Raw genomic sequence first — 13485 nt, 5'->3', positions numbered from 1 at the left:
AGGACTTCGTAAGGATATTGTCTATGTCCACCTCCCAAGAGAGAGAGAGAGAGAGAGAGAGAGAGAGAGAGAGAGAGAGAGAGAGAGAGAGAGAGAGAGAGAGAGAGAGAGAGAGAGAGAGAACTTTTTCCTGAAGAGCTTTTGCTCTACAGATTCCGTCCAGAACTTTAAGGGAATATTAGGGACATATCATATGACATTATTAATGTAGATTAGTATAAAATGAATAAAAATTGAAAGGTGATGAAAACACAATTTTTATTATTCACAGATTTATTTATGGTGAGCTTCACTATTACATATTACCTACCATCACCTCAACCATCTCCGTCAAGATCACTTAAATAGATTTTGTTTTCATGAATAGATAATAGACAATGTTTAGAGTGAATCTTAACACATTCAAGATTTGCAATATTTTGATAAGAATATATCATGATATAAGTCAAACACTACTAAGGTAATTGAAAATATTAATTGTATATGAATGATAACAAAAAAGAAAAGTTTTCAAAATAGATATAAGAGAGGAGAACAAACAGTAGAATGAACATAATAAAAGTTTTCAAAAACAATAGATTTCTGTGAAAAGATTTAACTGTTCCCTAACAATTAAAATATATATATATATATATATATATATATATATATATATATATATATATATATATATATATATATATATATATATATATATATATATATATATATATCCCATTCCAATCAAGAAATGACCTCAATGATCTAAAAGTTATCTAATCATTATAAGAAGTCGGTTAAACCTGAATCATTTAGTGACAGATTATGAATTAGAATTTGGTGATTAATATTTCGAGACATTTGCTTCAACACTAAAGGGTCAGATGATATTGAACTTCTTCTCTTTCTTTTTAGTTGACGCCTCAGGGTTCATTTTCTACTGTCTCTAACATAGATGCAAGTAGTGCAGTGATGATATCAAGGAACATCTGTGCATCAGCCACCCTACCGAGCAACGAAGAAAAAAACATTATGAAATAGACTTTGGGTTTTTTGCAATGACTCAGCAAAAATAATCTAACGAAAAATGGCATAGGATATGATGAGGAAATCTTTATTCTAAATAGAAAGAAATAATAATGATACTGAAAGAAAGGAGAAGATGAATATGACGAGAATTGAAGAAAGTGAGGAAAGAATTGAAGGGAACCATAAATACTGATATTCAAACAAACATGATCAGATATTCTAATCAAATGATAATGAGCAGAATAATATGAATAAGTGAAGATACTAATGAGGTGCAAATTGCTCTACACATCAACACCTCTCTATCATCCACACAATGACATTCTCTGGAAATGTCTCTGATTCCATTAATGAAGATACAAAGGAATATCAAGTGATCGAATGAGGAAAAGAAAAAACTAATAAAAAACAAATCATAGACCAAAACCAGAAGAAAAATAGTTTTGGAACTTGGCTCATAATGAATAAAGATTAGTTATTTAGGGTCATCACCTTCTGAAAGGTTCAGAGCGTTTGGTAGAGAGAGAGAGAGAGAGAGAGAGAGAGAGAGAGAGAGAGAGAGAGAGAGAGAGAGAGAGCGTGATGACCATCAATAATTAGAATTATGATATAAAAAAATACCCAATTTTATAGAATAAATCAGTTTTTTAGGCCCATGGTCTGCTTAAAGGAGAGAGAGAGAGAGAGAGAGAGAGAGAGAGAGAGAGAGAGAGAGAGAGAGAGAGAGAGAGAGAGCCGCCTAAATACGATTAATACCGTGAAAAATTAGACCTATGATATAAAAAGTTACCAGACCTAATATTATAGATTACTTTTTTAGGCTTATGGTCTGCTGAAAGGCTTAAGAGTAATGTTAAGAGAGAGTGAGAGAGAGAGAGAGAGAGAGAGAGAGAGAGAGAGAGAGAGAGAGGAGAGATAAAAATCGTATAATACAGATGAAGAAGGAGAAGAAAAAGAAGAAGCAAACTCACCATTGAACATCTCCACATCCGGTGGATTTCTCTGCCATAAGATCCATCTCCTCGTCATCTGGTCTTTCATCTTCTGGGAAACGGATGGAGTGTGTCACCCTGACTCCCTTCAAGGAGTTCACTATTGGGAGGAGTAAATCCCGAGGACTCCTCCTCTTCTTGGAACACCGAGGAAAGGAGATTGAAGTGAAGGATCTGTTGGGAAGAAGAAGAAAGAAAAGAAGAAAAATCTTATGGCAAGGTCCTTTAATGGTTGATGGTTGATGTGTGCGTGCAGGAGTAAATGGGTGTGTGGGATGACATCGGTCTCCTCATGATACACTCGCATTAGCACTGTATGGAGAAATTCAGCCAATAACAACCCAGCTTTATGGAACTCTTGCAATATTATTGGTCGAGAGAAACCTTTTCACGTCCCTATCGGTGATTGGTTCTTGAGGTCAAATGACTCCGCCCACATTTTTGTAGAGAATCAATCAGCGCAGAAAGGAGGCGGAGTCAGGTGTAGCCTTGAGAGACTATCACTGTTCCCGATTCTAGTTTCCACTTCATTACCATCATGATCATTACTATTCATTACTGTCACCATCATTAATATCATTATTTGTGAAATCAATAGTGACTATAGTGATGTAGTGATGTCACCTTTAAACTGAATCATTTCCTTTTTATATAGAAAAAGAAATAAATGAAAACTTAGCATCGAAATCTTTTAAATTACTTCAAATCAGATGAAAACAATATTGTCCTATTTAAGAAAAAAAAAATTGATTGAGCCTCGAATATAATGTTCTAAATTCATACAACAATAATGATAATAATATTAGTTACAATAATAAAAATAATGACAATAACGATATTAACAGAACGAATGACAGGAATGGGATAAGGAGAAGAAGGCGAGATATTATAAAGTCCCTCAGAGGAAAGGAAGACAGAGAATCTGTCATCCTTCATTTATAACTCACCTAAATATCGAATCTCTTTTGTCTTTTGTAAACATCGACAGAAGGCGTCGAGGCTGACTTGGTCCGGAAGCCTCACTCGCAGTTCCTTCACATTTGGAGGGATTTCAAACGTTGGGTTCCAGATGCCTCTGTATTTCTCACAACTGTTCCAAAGAGAAGAAAAGAAAACAATAGTTATTAGATTCGATCGGGAATTTTATCAAGTTGATTGATGATGATGATTAAGATGACAATGATAATGATGATGATGATGATGATGATGATGATAAAAATGAAAAGTAAAAATGAATAATTTCGTGGAATATCGAAATTAATATTAACTATAAATGAGAAGGAAAGTACATTTGAGACTTTTTTATGTTGTTCATATATAATGAATCTCATGATGACAGTGATGATGAAGATGATGATGATACTGGTAATATAAAGGATATAGACTATGAGATTCATGTTGAGGATTGTGGCAAAGTCTGTAGCCTAATTATTCATGTCTGTCTTCATTTCTCTTTAAAAGTAGGCTTAATATATATATATATATATATATATATATATATATATATATATATATATATATATATATATATATATATATATATATATATATATATATATATATATATACGTGTGTTCATGTATCAATATTGTTTTCATAAAGATATTTGATGATACTAGTTAACAAGTAGGCTGATATTCAAAGTAACTGTCAGAAAATCAAAGGTAAAGGCAAAACTTACTCTTTGCTGAATAGACTTTTGATCGACTCTGTTTCTTCTGTATTAAGTGATTCATTTTTCTCAAAGCTGTGCAGAAGGGATATTTCTCTTGGGTATACCTGGTGTCGCAAGAGATGTTTGGATAGTACCTCGAAGCCGGAGATAGTTTCTTCGAGGTCTATAAAAATTCTAATTTCATCTCTGTTTTTGAGAGGAGGATCAGTGGCTGCAAGGAGGGTGATGTAAGACTCGAATGATGAGTCAGTGATTCTAGTGTAGCTATCAATCAAGCGAAACCTCTGCGCTATCCAACGTGCAACCTTGTCATTGCACTTTATGTTGTGCATGACCTTCAGGAAGGAGTCTTTGTCCCTCAATCCTGACTCCTTCAGGAGCACCAGGGTCTCAATCTTGGTTGCCAGTGGCACCTCCACTTCACCCACGTGGAAAATGCTTAGTGTCTGGATAAGTAGGTTTTGATATTTCTCCAGAGAGTCAGGTAGAAAGCCACCATGCAGCTCTTTCAGAATATTTGTCACTCTTCTCTTCCATCTTTTTTCTGAGACAACACTTGAAAGCATTTTTTCCTGAATATGTGGTGGAATACGTGTCTTAGATAATTCCTCACTCCACATTTGCCTTGGTGACCTGGTTACTTGTTTGCGGATGTTGTAACCTCCCATGAACTCCATGAAACCCTTATGAGGGAAAGTGTAATAGGAGTTGTTGAAGGAGGTGACTTTCTTTAGGAAGGCTCCAGCCAGCTCTTCTATTGGTACTCGCAAAAGATGACATAGATCAGTCAATCTTTGATAGACCGAATGGGGAAGATTTATAAAATCATCTTTCAATCCTTTGAGAGATTCCCAAGAGAGTTCCCCCAGAAATATATTTATTTTCTGTCGCAAGACACTTAATTCTAAGTCACACGTAGATGGGTTCCTCTGCAAACGCTCCTCTAATTTGGAGATGATAAGAAGGAAAATCTGCCAATAGAGCTCAGCCTCAGTTGTGATTCTGTTTACATCATCTGGTTTGAACATCCAAAGAATTGTGAGGAGACAGAGATTATAAGTGACTTCCCACACTATGCTCATTTTGTGTTCAGTTTTCTTAAGGAATTCTAATAGTTTATCTAGCTCTTGTAAAACTGGGGAATCTTTGGGTAGACTCAAGAAGTATTTGGTTACAAACTCTTCTCTTCGGCTGGCTTTAATTCCTACAAGCCGAAGATGAACAGCATTCAGAGCTCTGGAATACAGATGAGCATTCAGTTTCTCTTCAGCTTCAGGTCTGGTCGTAACAATAAGAGTTAATTGGCTGTAGAGTTTGTTGAGAAAAAGAATATGGTCGAAAAGGCCAGATGAACTCTTATTGAGCTCATCGTAGCCATCTAAGATGACCAGAGTTTTTTGTCCTAAGACAGCTTTAACAAGGTCTCCATCCTTGAATGAGCGATGAACTTCTTCTCCCAAAGAGAATTCAATAAGCCTATCAAATGTATTAATAATATCTCTTAATTCTGCATAAAAGAGCAGATGAAAGTTGCTGAGGCCTTTGATGGAGGGTCTTTGGTTGGCCCAATCAGATGTTATCTTTTTCACTAGAGTGCTCTTGCCCATTCCTGCATGTCCTTTGAGCAAAATAAAACTTCCAGCGTCAGAACCCGAGGCTACATCTATTATGTCCTCCAGTAAAACCTCCTTATTCTCTCCATCCTGATTCATTTGTATTTCTGTGAATATTTCATTCACTGGCAACTGCCTTCCATCTCCTTTCACTATTAAGGACAGTGGATTTATAGTTATATTTCGATTCAAGACATCTTTCAAGAATGGAACACCTTTATTCTTTATCAATGCTATCTGTTCAGAGAAGAACAATTCCTTCTTGTACTCATCAAAGGTCTTTGGCGAAATGTTTGCCTCTCTTATTTCATTGAGCTTTTTGTTGAAATTAGCAATATTTGCATCAATCTCTGTTTGGCTGACATGTGAACATATTTTGACAACACTGCAAAGTGCTCTCTCCATTAGTGTACGGATTTCCTCAATTTTGTCGAAGAAATCGTTCTGATTTAGATTGAGAGCTTCATGAGCTATGGTGTTTCTTATGTCTTTTAAATATGTGATAAGACATTCTGGCTCTTTACCGCTTCCTGATGACCATGCGATGTCATCTTTTCCAGCAAATACTCCTTTACAATGTTTCAAAAGGAGACAAATAAGGGTTATATCCCACTTAGCAACATCTGTGGGATACTTTTGCAACGTCTTAAGCTGATCTGGATAGAGCTTCTTCTTTAGTTTATTCATCTCTACCTTTTTGTTCTCCAGGTAAGTTAAGAATTTTATTTTCTGATCCCAATCTGGGTTTCCCCAGTTGAGAAACAGCCTCAACAAGGGACTTATAACCTCATCGGAGATCTTCCATAGTCTGATCTTATACCGGTCAGATTCATTGAATACATGAGTCATCCTGTAACAAAGTAAAAAAGAAAAATAGAATGATTAGGTATGAAATAAATTGTAATTCAAAATGTGAATAGAGTTTCAATTAATTTTCCCTGCTTTATGAAAAAGCTAAATTTCTTCCTCAAATATTTTTTCCTCTTATCTTAAAATATCAAATGTTATAAAAACATGTATACACACACACACAAACACACACACACACACACACACACACACATATATATATATATATATATATATATATATATATATATATATATATATATATACATATATATATATATATATATATATATATGTATATATAAATGTATATAAATATATTTATATCATATATATACATATATATTTATATATATATATATATATATATATATATATATATATATATATATATATATATATATATATATATATATATATATATATATACATATATATATGTATGTATACATACATATATATATATATATATATATATATATATATATATATGTACAAATATAAATATATATAAATATATAAATCATATATATACGCATTTATATATAAATATATATATATATATATATATATATATATATATATATATATATATATATATATATATATATATATATATATCAAAAGAAATCGAGCAAAAAAAACAGTGCACTCCAACCTCCCTTTTGGGTTACAGTTCTCTTGGTTGAGGGTACACTTGGGCACACTATTCTATTTAGATTATCTTTAATTATATTTTTTTAGGTTGAACAGGGCACTAGCCACCAGTTGACATACTTCCACCAGAGAGTTATTGGGTTTTTTGATTAGCCAGACAGTACTACATTGGATCCCTCTCTCCGGTTATGGTTCATTTTCCATTTGCCTACACGCACGCACACTCAGTAGTCTGTCTTCATACACCGGAGAACACTTAGATTACCAAACAATTCTTCTAACTTCACTGTAATAGTTCAATGGAAACTTTTCTCTTTTTAAGGTTAGAAGAGAATCTTTTGCTATGGTAAGAATCTCTGCTAGGAGAAGATCACTCCAATATCATACCATTGCTTTCTAATCATGGGTAGTGCCATAGACTCTGTACCATGGTATTCCACTGTCTTTTTGGTTAGAGTTCTCTTGCTTGATGGTACACTTGGGCACACTATTCTATGTTATTTCTTTTCCTCTTTGTTTGTTGAAGTATTTTATAGTTTATATAGTCTTGTTGCTCTTCTTAAAATATTTTATTTTTTTTCTGTTTCCTTTCTTCACTGAGGTATTTTCCCTGTTGGAGCCCCTGGGCTTATAACATCCTGCTTTTCCAACTATGGTTGTAGCTTAGCAAGTAATGATAACAATAATAATGATAACAATAATGTACTGTATATATATATATATATATATATATATATGCAAATACTGAATATATATATATATATATATATATATATATATATATATATATATATATATACAAATACTGAATATATATATATATATATATATATATATATATATATATATATATATATACAAATACTGAATATATATATATATATATATATATATATATATATATATATATATATATATATATATATATATATATATATATATATATATTTATATATATATATATATACAAATACTGAATTTATATATATATATATATATATATATATATATATATATATATATATATATATATTATATATATATATATATATATATATATAGAGAGAGAGAGAGAGAGAGAGAGAGAGAGAGAGAGAGAGAGAGAGAGAGAGAGAGAGAGATTATACGGTGATGGCTCCTAGGTCTGGGCACCAAAAATAGATTGCATGATTATGGCTCCCTGGTCTGGGAACCAAAATATATGTTATACTGTGGGTAGTGACTGGGAACCAAATATATAATATTATATATATCACGACTGACCAGTTGATCAACCTCTCGAATTTGAAACTCACTTGTTTGAATTTACATTAAAACTATTACATTATAAAATATAATTACATAACCTCTGAAATAGATAAATAATTCCCAGGAAGCAATATATAAATCTCTGAATATCCAAAGATATCTTAAGTACACTTAAAAGAAAATTGGCTAATTATTATTATGAATATTCAAATAGGTCTAACTTCAGTTCATAATAGGATGTGAGGAATACAATTACAAACAATGGTGAAAGTAATGATACAATCTTTACAAATATAAATTTGTTTCTGTATAAATTACAAGACTTCGAAAGAATTCACAATAAGCAAATAAATCAGTCGAAATATCAAGTCACAACAAAACTGATATTAAGACTAAAATGTCACTCTCTGAAAATTATATATTTTCTTGACATGAAAATGTTAAATCTGAATATACCTTTGACTAAGAAAGAGAAATAACACTTATGAAAATTATAGTCACCTGTTTCACTTAACCTTAAATCTGAATACAATATTTAAGTTTGACACCTAACGAAAAATATATAACCAGTCCACAGTAAAAATACCTAACCTTTCTATAGGCCCGTTTACAAAAACTCTCTGAGAATTTTTATAAGTACTCACTATGATTATAAATATTAGTGAAAACAAAACATAGATTTCTCACTGAACACTTAAAATAATACACTAAGCTGCGTGCGAGAGCGAGAGAGAGGATGGTGGCTTTCTTAAGGTTAGGAATATCTATTTATATATCTAACCATTGGGGTTGCCTTTATATATAAAACTTAGCTACTTCCAGAAACTTCCTGGAGAACTGGGAAGCGTGGGGGAATGAGCAAAGAGGTCAAAACTACCAAGTATTGTCCTCTCAAACTCTTTCTCACACAAAAGGAAACAAAACCTGGGTTTCCTTGGCTACTATCAAACATAGTGAGGTGACTCTCTGTCAGCTCAGCTAGTTCCACCCACCCTTTGTCCCTGAATTATAAAAAAAAATAACATCCTATCACTGGGTTTTTCAGAAATTTCCAAAACACGTCGCTTATGGCGTATTCTCTGACAAACATGACACAATACCTCATAAAAATATAAAAGAATATCACATAAGACCTATTCATATTTCATATATTCACATAACACTCTTAAACCGTTTACGTAAGACTTTGTAAAAAAAAAATTGAAATAAAATGTTAATTCGTAATCATTTCATTAATTTACATCTACCTTGGATTCTTCCCTCTAGTTACGGCTCATTTTATCTTTGCCTACACATACACCGGATAGTCGGGCTTATTCTTTACATATTTTTCTCTCTCCTGATACACCTGACAACTCTGAGATTACATAAATGTTAAAAATTCTACTTCACTTAATGGGTTACTGCACTATAATTTTTCAGTGGCCACTTTCTTCTAAGTAAGGAGAGAGGAGACTCTCTACAGTAGCTATGGTAAGGAGTTCTTCTAGGAAAAGGACACTCCAAAATTTAACCATTGTTTTTTAGTCTTGGGTAGTGCCATTGCCTCTGTACCATGATCTTCCATTGTCTTTGGTTGGAGTTCTCTTGCTCAGGGGTACACTCAAACACACTATTCTATCTTTTTGCTCTTTTTCATGTTTTGTTAAAGTTTGTTGTAGTATATATATAGAAGATATTTATTTTAATGTTATTGTATTTTGAATATTTTATTTTTCGTTGTTTCCTTTCTTCACTGGGCTATTATCCCTTTAGGAGCCCCTTGGCTTATAGCATCCTGCCTTTCCAAATAGGGCTGTAGCTTAGAAAATAAAATTAATAATAATAATAATAATAATACTAATACTAATAATAATAATAATAATAATAATAATGATAAAAAAAAAAATAATAATAATAATAAATGATAATAATAATAATAATAATAATAATAATAATAATAATAATAATAATAATAATAATAATAATAATAATAATAATAATAATGATAAAAATAATAATATTACTAACTTTAATGAAGTATACAATGAAATTTTTGATGATAGTCTTTCCTAATTAACGTAATAGAATTACGTCTATACCTAAAGAACCAATCTTAAGAGCTGGCTAACCTCTTTTCAATGTAATAATGAAATATAAAATAAATCATTGCTAAACTACTCTATTTTCCCTACACTAATCAAACCTTATAATATTATACAAATATATATATATATATATATATATATATATATATATATATATATATATATATATATATATATATATATATAAACTCTCAAAGAAATTACATAAAGTAGCTGATAAACCTACGAGTTTATCTCACAAAAAGTTAAGCAAAAATTAATATATTTCAATCTTTTCTTTAAATCTCCCGAGGTCAAGCAAAAAAATTTACACATTAACAGAACTCACCACAACACAATGAATTTAAAATTCCTGGCAAAGATACAGAAATATTTTGACACACAACACACAACATATGTTGGGCATACAATCACCCTGGAGAGGAAACTCTCGAGGAACTTGAGAGAGAAGATACTGACTCCTTCACGGGATAGGCTGATTATCTTCTGCCCTACACATACCTGGGAAACACATATATTAACCTAGTATTTTCTAGATTGTTCTAAATAGATAATTCCCGTGGCTTGTGTCAGGTGCCTAGTGACGGCAAAGTTACTACCTAGTTAAAAATTCAGGGGGACAAACCTTGATTTCAAGGCAAATTTCTCACTCAACAGCTTCGCCCACCTACTGTTCTCGGAAGTAAAAAACGATAAAAAACTTACACTGGGTTTTTTGAGAACCTTCCAAAACACATGGCAAATATAAGAATTGCTTATTTTCTCACAAACATGACACAATACCTCCATAGAAAAATTACACAAGACCTCATTCATACCTCTTAGGGTCATATAACAGTCTTAATCAAATTATGTGAGACTTGGTGATAAAAGAAAATACGTGATATAAAAAGATAATTTTCAAAAATAGAGTAAATTTACTTATACTGTCATGATTGAAGACTACAGTGATATAAACGACGAAATTCTTATATAATTTAAATACCAAACTTATTCCTTCATAAGAGAATTCACCTTATGAGTTGGCTATTGACCTCTTGAATACTCAAAGGAAATAAATAAAATACATGAATGAATTATTTACTCTAAGCTAGACCAGCTTCGTAAAATAGCTCTTCTCATAAAAGATTTCTATTCCAGGCCTGAATCTATCGATTACGTCCGAGATAAACAACCGGTAACCAAGTTATCTTTACTTGATATATGCTTCACATTAATATCATACTAGTTAATCCTTGATTATTTTTCATCTTCTTAAAGAAAATTGAAGGATTATGATCCGAGTAGACCGCAATCTCCTCATTCTGTTGTCGATGCACATAAACCTTAAACTTTTTTATCTTTGCGACTAACACTAGCAGTTCCTTTTCAACTGTCAAGTAGGCTGGCTGATGATTCTTCAGCTTTGACGACATAAAATAAAAAGGATGAAGAATTTCTTCCTCGTCTTCTTGCAATAAGACATTTCCGGTCCCATTATCCAACGTATTCGCTTGGATAAGGAATTACTTGTTGATATCAGGTGCTTGCAGTATCGGTTACAAAGTTAATGAGGGCCTTATCTTGTAGAGGGATTCCTGCCACTAGCTGGTCTATACAAATTTTTTCTTGGGGATAGTCATATCTATCAAAGGGGCTACTATAGCCGAAAATGTCGGGCAGAAACGTCGGTAGAATCCTACCATCCCTAAAATATGTTTTAATTGCTTCCTGATGGGGGGGGGGGGATGGGGGGGGGTTGATGCTTCCCAAATTTTTCGACATTAGAGGCTACCGGATTGATTAGTCTTCTTCCTATTTCTAATCCCAAGTACCAAACTGTCTCCTTTTCAAATTCACTCTTCTCCAGGTTAATCGGCAAGTGTGCTCCTCAGAGCTTTTTAAATACCTTCTTCAGGATTCAGAGATGTTCTTCCTAGGTCGATGAATATACTACAATATCGTCGAGATATATGCCTGTTCCTTCTTTCAATACTAAAAGGTTATCCACTACTCGTTGAAAAGCAGCGGGGCTGTTCATTAGGCCAAAAGGCATGACGGTGTATATATATAACCCAAATAGGGTTATAAAGGCTGATAAAAATTTTGCATTTTCGTCCAAAGGAGTTCGATAATAGCATTTTAACAAGTCAATCTTGGAGACGAACCTTACTTGTCCTTATTATCGAGTAAGTGGTCAATGAGCAGCAATGGAAAATTATCGGCTACACTGGTCAAAATAAACTTTCGGTAGTTTGTACACATCCTAAAAAATAAGTCCAGTTTTTTCACTAACAAGTATGGAGAACTGTAAGGTCTAGAACTTTATTCAGCTAATCTGTTTTGTAACAAATAGTCCATTCCCTTTCTCAGGGCTTCTCAGTGATACGGTAATAGTCAATACTCACGTTCTTCAAATGGTCCTTTTATTTTTTTGAGGTGTATTTTATGGAAACTTCTGATTAATCGGCTTAATTCGTCTTGTTACTCCTGATTCAAATGAATTAGTTTCTCTTCCAGGTTCTGAATGATAGAAGAATTACTAACATTACTTATGGCCCCTAACTTACATCCGTCGTAGTCTTCCGTGGACGGTATGGTTTTTGCCATACACACTTCCAAAGCTTCAGTCTCGTTTTTGCTTAGGTGGTGTTTCTATCGGCAAACATGTACTCTCCTTTGTCTTTTCCTACTTCCTGGGATTCCTGTAACGTAGGTTAGGTCATTGATCGTCCCCAAAATCTTTAATGGTTCTTGGAACTTGTTGGTGGGTGGGAATCTCCTTATCGGCAAGAAAATCAATACCTGTTGTCCTACTGAAAACTGTCTCTCCTCCTTGTCATATGAAACCTTTTCTGCACTTTCTCGTGATTTGTTATAAGGTTTTATAGGAAGACTTTCCTTCTCTCGCCAATCCTTGTCCTCAAATTCTTAACATATTCTCCATACGTTTCCTGTCCGTCTGTCCATTTTTCTGCTAACATTTTAATCAGTCATCATACTTCTCGTCCAAATACCATTCCATTTTAGGTCCATCCCATTCTTTCTTGATAAGCGCTACGTTCATCAAATAACATCTACGGTATTCCGATATCCCATTTATTCCCCGTTTTGTTGCAGAACTTTGTTAACAAACTTTTCTAAGTTTGATGAAACATCTCTTTTGCACCTCTGGTCTCCAGATGATAAGTAGTTTATAGTTGTTGATTCACATCCAACAGTTTCACTGTCCTGAAATAATTTTGACGTTAAATTTGTTCATCAGTCACTTTGAATTATTTCTGGAATACTAGACTTAGTGAAAAAATCTAGTATCTTCTCAGAGATTTTTTGGGGACTGATGTTCCGAACGGGTATGGCTTCAGGGTATCTTGTCA

General features: G+C 32.8%; 1 protein-coding gene across 1 annotated transcript in view; it reads right to left on the bottom strand.

Moving 5' to 3' along the window:
• Nucleotides 1-2100: 2100 nt before the first annotated feature.
• Nucleotides 2101-13485, bottom strand: part of LOC137626844 (uncharacterized) — a 39994-nt gene continuing 28609 nt past the window's right edge. The window contains exons 2-4 of the mRNA XM_068357830.1: nucleotides 3682-6138; nucleotides 2948-3090; nucleotides 2101-2174 (exon numbers count right to left, since the gene is read on the bottom strand). Of these exons, the coding sequence (XP_068213931.1) occupies nucleotides 2101-2174; nucleotides 2948-3090; nucleotides 3682-6137 (2673 nt within the window). The 5' untranslated portion in view covers nucleotide 6138. The remainder of the gene's footprint in view (nucleotides 2175-2947; nucleotides 3091-3681; nucleotides 6139-13485) is intronic.

Source organism: Palaemon carinicauda, chromosome 34 (genome assembly GCF_036898095.1).
Source record: "Palaemon carinicauda isolate YSFRI2023 chromosome 34, ASM3689809v2, whole genome shotgun sequence".
Lineage (NCBI taxonomy): Eukaryota > Metazoa > Arthropoda > Malacostraca > Decapoda > Palaemonidae > Palaemon > Palaemon carinicauda.
The sequence above is the reverse complement of the archived record's forward strand: the minus strand, read 5'-3'. Positions and strand labels throughout refer to the sequence as shown.